Below are 12,136 nucleotides of genomic sequence, written 5' to 3' on the forward strand. Positions count from 1 at the left end.
AATTAATATCTCTACAGAATATTAGAAGAACCACGTGATCACCAAATGGTAAATCCAAAGTGAGAGCAAAAAGATTAGCAGCCCGAGCGGAAAGCGAACGAGCATATACTTTTTTTTTCAATTTCCACGTAGAGGAGTTATCTCCCCGAGTGTTCAACACAGGAAAGAGGGAGAAAAAACTTCCTGTTGATCCGAACGCGCATGTGCAGCCGAGCTGTTAGAAAAAGTTGCATAACTGGGCAGCTCTTCGTGCAAGCTAAAATCGCACCTCCCACATTGGAAGAACGCCGTGCAATCTTAAATCGTGCTGCCTACTGAGCAAAATGAGAAGTTTGAAGAAGGCCGTGAACCGATGGGGCTTGGCGGCGGCGACGCCCCCCCTAGGAAGCCGGAAGGTGTGTTGCCTCCCCGGTATGCACAAGGGACTGGGCAGCATGGGCAGCATGGGTACCAGCGGTAACATCAGCACGAACAGTGGGCCATTGAACGGCGCCAACCCGTTCGCGGGGAAGCGAAGTATGGCCACCGGCATGAGCGGTACAAGCGGTATGAGCGGCATGAGCGGCACCAGCGGCAACGGCGTCTCCTACGCGAAGGACAGCCAAATGGAAGAACACATGAGCAACGAAGAAATCATCAAATTTTTCGAAGAAAATAAAAATATGAACATAGACAAGCTGTACAACATGGTGAAAAATTTAAGTAGAAAAAAAATGGAGGAAAGAAAAAAAATTGTGGAGGACGATAAATTTCTCAGCATCCTTGAAGAAATCGAAAATAGAATAAGCATAATGAACACGAGGTACCTGTGCAATTTTGCCCTACGGTTGGCTAGCCTGTCCATAAATAATGATGATATAAAAAAATTATTGACCAAAATAAGTGACCAGGTTTTAAAAAAAATGAATGTGAATCCTCGAGACTTGGTTGGAATATGTTTTGCGTTAAGTTTGTGCAATAATGTGAATGAGTATTTTTTTGAACATGTGAAAAAGGAAACCATTTCCAACATCGATGCGTACACTCCGACGTTGCTAACACAGTTACTGGAGAGTATGAGACTTTCCCAAAATTTGGATATCGAATTAACCAATTTGATTATCGAAAAAATGTGTGAAGAAATCGATCGATTTACAACAAAAGACGTAACACTCGCATTGAAGACGTTGTCAATGGCTGGCATCCCGCGAGGTTTTCTCATCAGACGTCTATGCAATCTCGTATTTGACAATATATCTCACTTTCATCACTCCGCGTTGGTAAATATTTTATACAATTTAACTAAACTGAAATTCACCACGACAAATCATATTGATGTGATTTACAAAAATGTAGAAGAACATTTGGAAGACTGTAACGTCACGACGATGTGTGAATTGCTGTACACTTTTTACATGAACGAAATAAATGAAGAAAATAAAATTCGCAAAATTTTTGATCATATACAATATGACCATTTTAATACGACCAAAACGGCTGTCATCATCGATTTTGTGCATGCCGCTACGTATTACAAGAATTACATAGATAGGGAAAAGTTAACCAAATTAATTGACTTGCTGTTCCAGCGGAATGTGCCCAAGTCGCTCACACTCATTGCCAAGATAAGGGAGCCCATATATTTTCTTTCAGGGGATGAACAATTTATGTTCGACTTGAACAACGTATCCCCCTCGTGGCTAAATGCCATGAATGACTTCCTCCGAATTGACCACGAAAAACTGCAAGCATTGAAAACATTTCATGAAGTACAAAATGTGCTAAATACAATTGCGCCAAATTTTAAATTAAATTTTGTTCCCTTACAAATTGTCAATTCGTTCTCTGTTGATTTTATCGAAAATGAAAAAAAAATCATCATCGATTTGGACACCATTGTGAGGCATACATCGTTCCAAATGAAACACAAGCACTTTGAAAAATTGGGATATAAAACTGCCAAAATTCACTTTTGGAAATGGAGAAAATGTAGATCGGAAAAAGAACAACAGAACTATTTGTCTGACATCATTTACTCCGTCACCGATAGACGGGCAAGCGCCACGGAGGAGCCCGCCGGGGAAAGTGGCCAGGAAAAGAAAATCAGCGCTTCACAGGGGTGACTTCACAGGGGTGACCTCACAGGGGTGACCGCACAGCACCCTACATAGGGTTATACCCCGCGTGTACACACACATCACATGCGGGCGAAAATAGCCCCCTCATGTGCCTCACCCATGGTTAGCAAATATTCCCAAAAGGGGGAAAACCCAATATTACCACATCCGCTTTGTATTGTGCCCTCTTTATGGCTACAACACAATGCGCACCTCTGCGCGGTCGGGAAAAAAAAAAAATACCTTACTTGTTAAGGCAAAATTTTTACGTTATGCTCCTTTCCAGGTAGCTATTTTTTTTTTTTTTTTTGGACTAACCAAAATGTTATGAACGGTTCGTGCAACTGTTGGAAAAAAAAAAAAAAAAAACACAAATGCATTACATGTGCTCGCACAACAAATGCATTTACGCAGCCTTGCACAGCGGAGAAATAACTGATTGGAGCTAAACAACGCCCCCCTTGTCGCCCCCGTCCTGCGCGTCGCCCTTCTCGCTGCAAAAAGGCCAACTCTGCGAAAAGGAATAGTCCGTCAGCTCCGGCTTCTTGTACTTAAATCTGCTGGTCTCGTTGAAAATTTTAAAATACTCCAACACCTTTACATAATTCGTGGGCTTATCTATTGCTTCCGCCTGGTTAATGGACGATAGACATTGCAAATACCGCGTGCCTTCTATTCTGCACTTGGAAAAGGTGTGCGGGTACTTCCTCAAGCAGTTGATAAATTTCCCCCATAAACTATCACACGGATTTTTCTCAAACTTCCTTTGATTTTTTTTCTGAATTTTGTGCAAAATTTCTTTCCCCTGCCACCATTCAATTGGGGGGAAATGCTTCTGCAGCTTCGCAACTGGAAATAACAACTCGTTATTCCTCTTTTTGCTGCAGCCCATTTATGAGGTGCGCAGGTGGGGGTAGAAAATGGCGGTAGCGTTATTAGCGGAGAGGTTTACACTCACGTGAGTGGCATCAACGTATTGTTAAGAGAACCCTCGCGGGAAAAAACGAATGAACGGTTAAATCCACTTCGTCATGGATCAGCTCATATAGTAACTGACAGAATGGAAATTTTGCTACCAATCCTGCTTTACACAATTTTGTTCGGATGCCTTATGTCAGTTGTGGCCACCTTTGCAGCGACATGTAATAGTGATGCTTTCACGTAGCAGTTGTGCGCACATTGCGCGCGTCAACGCGAGCTAGTGAAACTGAGTGTGTACCAGTTCGATCTACTCTAACCCCCTTTTCGCACAAGAGGGGGAAACTAAATGCATCATACATATCAACGGAGCACTAATTAGGGTGTTCAAGCCGACACGCGGTCCTCCTTCACCATTTTGCATTTTTAAGGCGTTCCACATAAGGCCTTACAACAGCAGCGTATGCGTATTACTATACGGTGGGGTCATTTTTTTTTTTTACTTATGGGAAAGGTGGAGAAGGCAATACATATGTACACGAAGCCACTTCCAATTATCTGCGCATTACATGAGCTTTAATTTTTTTTCCACCCCTTTAAAAGCGCCTCTCGATGATCCTTTTAAATTTTCGGCCCCCATATTGCGTAGCACGCACATAAATATTGGATAGATAAAGCATATGCAATAATGGCATTCTCACCTGTACAAGAGCGTTAGGTCGTTTTTTCCCTTTTATTTTTTGCCCAACCACCCACCTTCTGCTGCACCTGTAAGCTTACGCTTTATGCCGAACGGATACATTGCTTGAGAGTGTGAGGAGCCCTTTTAACACGCCTACCCTGGCGTAAAGTTCATTCGCCTTGGATGTGCAGTGCGCATACGAGAAGGATACGGGCGGTGGTGAAATGTAAATGTTCACGTGGCTTTATTTTGTTCAGCTCGTGGTGCCAGGTAGCTATTTTGTTATGCCAATTTTTTTTTTTTTCTGGGTAGCTATTTTGTAACATTTTTATGAAAATGTGGCTGTTTAGAAGTTTCCTTTTTTTCTAGGTAGCCATTTTGTAACATTTTTATGAAAATATGGCTGTTAATTTTTTTTTTTTTTTTTGGATAACTATTTTGCAAAATTTTACCAAAAAATGTGAATGGCTCATTTAATTTTTTTTTTTTCCGGAATTTGTAAAATATTTGCAAAAAGTATGAACAGTTAATATTTTTTTTTTTTTTATAAATAATTTTTATTTTTTTTGAAAAATATGAACTGTTCATATTAATTTATTTTTTTTTTTTTTCATTTTTTTTGAGTATGATGCAACCATATGGGGGCCGCAGTTGATAAAGCTTTTTTTTTTAAAGGCAAAATGACGAGAACGTGAAGTTGAAAGCATAGTGTTAGCAAAATGGAACAAAAATGAAGAACTGCGGAAAGATGGTATAATTAGTGGGTAGGGCCCCCACCACCACCACCTTTTAAACGGTGCCATGGAGAGCTAAAAGGATGAAGAAAACATATATGGCAGGTGTAACACCACTTTGGCGAAGAAGGCTACCCCCCAAGTTGACGCAAGATTTTCCGGGACGTGTAGTTGGGGCCGAAGGGAGAAAGGAAAAAGGCAAAAGGAGAACTTGTATCATATAGCCAGCCCAGTCACTGAGGAAGAACGGAAGAACGAAAGACCGAAAGAACGAGGAACGGAAGAACGAGGAACGGAACCACGCACGACTGCATAGACGCGGCGACGCGGCTCAATTTAACATAATAATGTTACGCGCAGAAAGTGTACAGAAAATTTGTTCCCAAGTTTTCATTTCATCTGCTAGGAAAGTCCCCGAGATAGGGAATTCGCAATTTTGTGTTATCCCTTATTAGGAAAGCATGTAACCTGATAAGTTACGTATCTTATAGTATCCTTGTACGGAAAGTTATTTTTGCAACCCGTCCAAGGCATGTGAAATGTAGAGTCAAATGTAACATGTGCTGCCTTCGGTGGCATCACGGAATGGGGCTTATACATATGTTAAATTCCCGCATCGCGCTGTGTCTGCCTGCGGTTGTGCGCGGGGCCGCGTTTTGGGAGAATTCCCCCTGCAGGTTGGTCGGCCGATTAGCTGCATGGACGCGTAGCTGCATGACCGCTTAGATGTGTGACTGCTTAGATGTGTGACTGCTTAGCTGTGTGACTGCTTAGCTGTGTGACCGCTTATCTGTGTGACTGCTTAGCTGTGTGACCGCTTATCTGTGTGACCGCTTATCTGTGTGACCGCTTACCTGGTTAACCGCTTACCTGGTTAACCGCTTACCTGGTTAACCGCTTACCTGGTTAACCGCTTACCTGGTTAACCGCTTACCTGGTTAACCGCTTACCTGGTTAACCGCTTACCTGGTTAACCGCTTATACCTGGTTGGCTTTTTGTTGACCCCTTTTCGGTAACCACAACGCAGCGTCCCCCTTTTTTAGTGTTTCATTTTGCACCCATGTTTACCCTCCACACACAACAACAATAACAACAAAAAGACAGCTCTCCGCACCGCAAACTTCGAAACAGTCTGCTGTGCATTTGTAAAAAATGACACTAAAAAAAAATGAGCGCACGAAATGTGAGGAAGGCGTTAAATGAGAAGGGGTTCCCACACTGCGCACCATCATCATCATCATCACCATCATCCGTGTGTCTCTCCGCCATTCCGATGCGCAGTTTTGTTTTGACTGTTGGCCGACCACTTATTGAGCCACGCACATAGTCGAGCAGAGACAAAACGCCTGTCCCCATTCCACTTCGCACGGCTTTGCCGTAGTTTTCACTCCTTCGAAATAGCGAAGGGTCCTCGGCAAAAAGGAAAAGAAAAAAGAAAAAAGAAATGAAAAAGGAAAAGAAAAGAAACCCCAAATTGTACATTTAAAATGTTAAGCTGATAAGGAGAGACTATGAAAACTGTAAACTTTTAAACTTTTTAATTTTAAAAATTTTTAAATTTTACAAAAATGAGGTGGAAAAAAAAAAAAAAAAAAAGCAAATGCGAATGTGAAAGAGGGCGCAAATGCAGGTAAAACAGTTACGACAAAAAAGGGGGGGAAAAAGAGAGGCCAAAAAAGGGGGAAAAAAAAGAGGGCCAAAAAAGGGGGAAAAAAAAGAGGCCAAAAAGGAGGCCAAAAAAGAGGGCAAAAAAGAGGCCAAAAAAGAGGCGAAAAAACGGGCGAACAAGAGGGGGGCTTTTCAAAGGGTACGTTCACGGGGGGTGTGGGGATGCAGAAAATGGTCACAATAGAGAAGTATGCCTTATGCGCAAGTTTAACACGCACGTTGGTACACACTCACGCACGCTGGTACACACCTCAGGCGCGCGCCGAGCTCTGTGACGAGGCCCCCTCCTGGTGCAGGTTCTCAATGGATCGCTCATACTTTCGGAAGTACAAAACGGTGAGCGGGAGGAACATAATGATGAAGGTGATGACGAGCAAGAGTACGACGTTGGTGGGGTCCACGCTTTTCCCGTCCTTGCTCACAATCTGATCGTAAAGATTTTCACACAGTAGAGAAAAGAGACCTCCACAAAGGCTGGCGAATCCAAGAAGCTTCCCAAAAACAACAGACGGAAAGGAGTTCTGAATAAAGCAATAAATCTGACTTGTGTAAATACTCGTGACACACATGTAAAGGAAGGCAGACACAAGTCCAGCCACTCGATGTTTGATCAATGCTGTCAAATGCATCAGTGCAGAAAAAGCATTCATCAAAATTATTATTATAGCTGATCCATATTTGTTTATAAATCTCCCAAATATGATACAAGGGACACAAGAAATGGGCATCAAGATATTAATTATATTAATAATAGATCGATCGTAACTAAAATAGGTATCCGTGACCATTCCGTAGAAGACTGTTGATATATTGAATAGGATAAAGTATACAATAATACAGATGGCTGGGTAAGTCAGGAGTATCTTGAAAAATAGGGAGATGCTCTTTTTATGGAAATCTGAACCTTCTTCAATTAAACCTTTCGAAGAACTCTTTTCTTGATCTTTTTGCACCCCTTGGATTGTACTTCCTCCTCCTTTACTGCTCACACTTTTTCTATTCGATCCACTCGTATTTTTTCCCCTTGAATGTTTGCCACTATTTGGTGTGTTTCCCCTTGTAGAGGGGGTATTACTTTCATTACCATTTCTCCCTTTGGAAGCTCCCAAGTGTTCAGTATCGAATGGTTGCATCTCCACATCAACTTCGTCATTCGTTTGGCTAGTAACAGTTTTTCTATCCCTACGTCCATCTTGGCCATCTCCTTCTGTACAGCTCTTTCTGCTTGGATCCTTTTCAATGTAGTAATCTAACCCCTTGAATGGCTTACGGGGGAGCAAAAAAGCCGCTACTAATAAGCATGGCACCAGGATCACAAGGATGTACCCGTAGCAAATGTATGCAAATGGCGTGGAGGGGTATTTGCGGTAAATCAAGTTAAGTGTGGCTGGGACGGCGTAACTTAACGATGCAGCTGCTCCTACGACGGTTAGGATGAAGGTAGAGGCATCAGGATATAGATTCGAAATTGTTAACACGGGGATGAAGGCAGTGTCTGCACCTAACCCAAGGAACACAAAACTCATGAGAGTTGTATCCACTGTGGTTGAGTCGATTGACAACAAAATCCATGATATTATGTTGCACATCTGTCCAATCATGGCTGTAAATTTGGGACCAATGTGGTCATATAAAAATCCACAGAAAACGGACATGGTAAAATGTATGGCTAGCGTTGTCGGGTAGAGGTTGTTTATTCGCTTGTACTGAGGGGTGAGGGTAATATCTGTGTACTCGCCCACGTTGAGGTTCTTATACTTCCCCACGCTGAGCAACAAATTTCGAATTGCGCTCCAGTCGAAGTAGATGCATGCGGAGGTCGCTGTGTAGATCACGGTGATTATTAGCAGCGATAATCTGCTTATGTTGAATGGCGTTTTTTGCTTGGCACCCGGTAAGTTCGGGTCCGTTTCGAGTCGCAGCCCCTTAAGGAAGGCCAGGCAGCGGTTCCCCCGTGTGTCCTTCATGGCGGGGCAACTATGAGGGGTCACAGGGGGGGGGTCATCTAAGGGGGGTTACAAAGGACGGTCGACTGTGCGGAGTCACCAAGTGGTTCGTTTCACCAAGTGGTTCGTTTCACCAAGTGGTTCGTTTCACCAAGTGGTTCGTTTCACCAAGTGGTTCGCTTCACCAAGTGGTTCGCTTCACCAAGTGGTTTGTTCCCCAGCGCACGGTTCGTTCTGTTGCCACGCGCCTCGCACAGCTGTACAAAAGAAAGAGGGTCGGCGTGCAACGGGATAATGGCATAAAAAATTGTAACAACAAGGGGGGTGTAACAAATCTGCCACAGGGTTAAAAAAAAAAAATAAAATAAAAATAAAAAAATTAAAAATAAAGTAAAATAAAATAAAATAAAGTAAAATAAAATAATGCAAAATAAAATAATGCAAAATAATGCAAAATAATGCAAAATAATGCAAAATAGAGTGAAAAATTAAATTAAGCCAGTGTGCCTCGAATTTGTTCGAATTGATCCAAACTGAGGTGAGTTAAATTCAGTTCACTTCGAATTGAAGGGCAATTTAAAGTGGCTTCCCAAAGTTGTGTCACTTGTTGCATGCCCCCCCATTTGTGCTGAAGGGGGGGGGTAACCTCCGTCGTTTGACTGCACATCAGCCAATCAAGTTGTACGACCCCCTCCAACCAATCTGCCAGTAAGGGGGGGGAGAGAGTGTACCACGCGCATGCGGTTCGCCTCTCATAATTCCCGCATGCCACCTGCATAGCAAGGGGGTATTCTCTTCGCCAGCGAATTTTTAGCAGCTCGCCGCACAGTTGCAAATGGCATTTGTGGCTTTCCTGAAAGGTTTTGTGGATTTTTTTTTTGCCCCGTTGTGGTTATTTTGTTGCTGCTTCCCCCATTTTGCTGCTTCCCCCATTTTGCTGTTTCCCCTTGTGTGCGACTTTCGATTTTTCCGCGCTTCTCCCCTGCAGCGCTCGGCCGAAATTGCGCCCAACTCTCCACACAGTGCACGCGCGAAAAAAAAAAAAAAAAAAGCCACAACACCGCAACGCAGCAGCGGGTGCTGCATATGTTGTTGTCCCCCCCGCTGTGGAAAGCTCCTCAAAAAAATGAGCACATCATTTGCGCGGCAAAAATAAGCGATCACGCGACGCAGTCAGACTCCCCTAAAAGCTTATCCTTTTTTCTTTGGACAGCGCACATGTCGATAGGTGTGGCGATTCACAGGGATTTTCAAGATGGGAAAAAGGTGGCTCCCCCCACACACAAAAACAAACACAAACGAATTTACACCCTCCACAAAAAGAGGCGGTCACTCCAATTCTTCAACTGCCCGTCATGGAGGAAACATACAAATGGTATGAAACTACTTCCCCTTTTTTTTTTCTTCTTTTTTGTCTCTCCCGCGAAACTTCCCGCATATCACTTTGCCGTTACGTTGGGGCGAAAAATAGAGGCTGGCCCGGAAAAGGCATTCCCCTGTGGGTTGCAGTTACGATGGCGGTTTCGCTCACCACGCTACTCACGCTCACCACGCTACTCACGCTCACCGCTATACTCACGCTCACCGCTATGATCACGCTCACCGCTATACTCACGCTCACCGCTATGATCACTCTCACCGCTACGATCACTCTCACCGCTATACTCACGCTCACCGCTACGCTAACGCTCACCGCTACACTAACGCTGAAGCAGCCCCCCGAGTGGCCCTCCTGTACGTAAGGAGGAGCAAGGGGGAGGTGGACGCCAAGAGAGCAATCACAACGTAGGCAAACGGCTTGGGGTCACTCTTACTGTAATCCACGATGAAGTAATTGTAAATAGGGATATTCAGTAGAGACAACAGCCCACTGATCATGCTGGTAGTGCCTGCGATTTTCCCAAAGTGACGTTTTGGAAACATGATCTGTATGTAGCAGTATAGTTGTGTCGTGTAGCATCCTGTGACTATCAGGTAGAACAGCGTACTCAAGTAGGCAAATAATTTGCTTCTCATCACGGCAAAAAGATTCATGAACAGACTACTCATGAGAAGGGAGAGTATAATCACGAGGATGTGAAACTTGCGAATAAGGAAACCGAAGGCTGCACAGGAGATCACTGATAGTGGTCCGAATATCTTTAGAACCTCCTGCACATCTGAATAATCAGCAAAAAATAATTTCGCACACTCGTTGTAATTAACTAGCGATAAATTGTATATAGTAAAATAGTAGCAGATGCTGAGGTATCTGATGGAGAAAAAGTTTGCTCCTGTTTCTTTACACTGAGGGGGTATCATTTTACATGCACTTTTGTAGTCTACGTCTCTGTTAAGCTTCTCATCCAAATGGATGACTTCATTCTGGTTAGATATACCCCTCTTTATGGACTCCCCCACAGTTGGAATGCCCCCTCGGACGGAGGAACTGTGTGCATAACCTCCATCCATAATGAGAGAAGAACCCTCCTTTTGTGAATACAAGTCTTTGGAGTCCCCCTCTCTGAGGGTAAAATTGCTTGACGTATGTGTAACAACTCTCCTCAGTACGCACCCATTTGTGGAGTATAAGCTAAAGGACGACGAGGTAAGGGCCCTTTCGATCATCAACTCGCGTAGGGTGTTCTTTTCTCCTTCCAGCTCATGTTCGTATTCTGCGTAGAGTGGCACAAGTGCTTCATCGATTGCGTGGCTCCCGCGGTGCAGACTAAGTTGGTCACCCTGGCTAGAGAAGGGGCGGTCATATGGGAACTCTACAGGGTCATTCACAGGGCGGTCAGCCTGGCTATCCTCTGGGCGGTCAGTCTGGCTATCCACTGGGCGGTCAGTCTGGCTATCCACTGGGCGATCTGTCGGGCTATCCACTGGGCGGTCAGTCTGGCTATCCACTGGGCGGTCAGTCTGGCTATCCACTGGGCGATCTGCCTGGCTATCCACTGGGCGACCAATCGGGTCACGCACTGAACGATCTGTCGGGCTATCCACTGGGCGATCTGTCGGGCCACGCACTGAACGATCAGCCTGGCTATCCACTGAACGATCCATGGGGTGCACGCCCGACACGACGTACCCCTCCAACTCCTGCAGCGTCTGGTTGTGACTCTCCTGGGCTCCCTCCGCAACGGGCTCCCCACCGCTGATATGCTTGAGGGGCAAAAAAATCAAAAGGACAAAGAAAAAGGGAACCAAAATGATCGCGCAGTATAGTAAGCAAATTAACTGAAACGACTGGGCATCATTTGGCGAAGTGAACATGTCCAAAAATATGGGCATGCTAAAGCTTAAAGAAGCACAGCATCCCAAAATGACAGTATACATGGTATGGTTTTCTTCGAATAAGTAAATTAAACTGAGAATTGGTATGTAGGAGGAGTCGCAAGAGAGCCCCAAAAATATTGCCCCCCAAATGATGGTGTTATTTTTGCCTTCATTTTGTAACCCAATTAAAATCCACGAAATTATGTTAAAGGTATGCCCAATTAACGCAGTAATTTTAGGTCCAAAATAATCAAAAAATACACCCGATATGGCTGACATGATAAAATTTGAGCACAGGATAATTGGGTATAAGGCTTGCACTCTCTTGTCCTGTTCTTTACAACTGTATGATTTACCCTCCCAGTCTTTTCTCCCTCCCGAGCGCACACTTTCGCAATCGTTTATGTACACATTTCCGTGATAAAAAAAGTCGGACAAAGAAATCCAATTAAAGAATATCCCCACGCAGGTTATTATGTACACACAGAACAACATCAACAGAGCATACTTTTTCCTAGTCGAAAATTTTCTAATGTCTATGCCTTTCCTGAGGAAGTTTTTCACCACCCCATTTGTTTTTTTCTTCTTGCTTGATTCCTCCATTTTGAGTTCGCCCCTACATGTGTTCGTGACCATGGGGTTCGGTTTTCCCCACTGGTTCTTTATCTTACTTGTGTGCTTTGTGTGTCCGCCTGTTCGGATGCCATTCCCTGCCTTCGAACGAGTGCAACAAATTGGTCCGTCCAAAATTGACGACGGAGAAGATGCACTCGTTCGTACCTTCCCTGTGCTCACCAATTTGTGTGTGCAATGTGGCAAAAAAAAAAAAAAAA

General features: G+C 44.0%; 4 protein-coding genes across 4 annotated transcripts; 1 reads left to right on the forward strand and 3 right to left on the reverse strand.

Moving 5' to 3' along the window:
• Positions 1-323: 323 nt before the first annotated feature.
• Positions 324-2,102, forward strand: PCYB_021880 (hypothetical protein; the record flags this gene model as incomplete). Its single annotated transcript, XM_004220538.1, has 2 exons — positions 324-395; positions 597-2,102. The coding sequence occupies 2 exons, from the start codon at positions 324-326 to the stop codon at positions 2,100-2,102; spliced, it is 1,578 nt and encodes a 525-aa protein (XP_004220586.1).
• A 445-nt stretch (positions 2,103-2,547) lies between these two features.
• Positions 2,548-2,988, reverse strand: PCYB_021890 (hypothetical protein; the record flags this gene model as incomplete). The annotated part of the gene is made up of 1 exon (XM_004220539.1): positions 2,548-2,988. A coding segment is annotated over one exon (441 nt), but the record flags the coding sequence as incomplete, so codon positions are not given.
• A 3,362-nt stretch (positions 2,989-6,350) lies between these two features.
• On the reverse strand, positions 6,351-8,066 carry PCYB_021900 (transporter; the record flags this gene model as incomplete). The annotated part of the gene is made up of 2 exons (XM_004220540.1): positions 6,351-7,364; positions 7,392-8,066. The coding sequence occupies 2 exons, from the start codon at positions 8,064-8,066 to the stop codon at positions 6,351-6,353; spliced, it is 1,689 nt and encodes a 562-aa protein (XP_004220588.1).
• A 1,283-nt stretch (positions 8,067-9,349) lies between these two features.
• On the reverse strand, positions 9,350-11,906 carry PCYB_021910 (transporter; the record flags this gene model as incomplete). The annotated part of the gene is made up of 4 exons (XM_004220541.1): positions 9,350-9,391; positions 9,577-9,777; positions 9,828-10,699; positions 11,180-11,906. The coding sequence occupies 4 exons, from the start codon at positions 11,904-11,906 to the stop codon at positions 9,350-9,352; spliced, it is 1,842 nt and encodes a 613-aa protein (XP_004220589.1).
• Positions 11,907-12,136: the final 230 nt, after the last annotated feature.

The sequence above is a fragment of the Plasmodium cynomolgi genome, chromosome 2, assembly GCF_000321355.1.
Source record: "Plasmodium cynomolgi strain B DNA, chromosome 2, whole genome shotgun sequence".
In the NCBI taxonomy this organism is placed as follows: Eukaryota; Apicomplexa; class Aconoidasida; order Haemosporida; family Plasmodiidae; genus Plasmodium; species Plasmodium cynomolgi.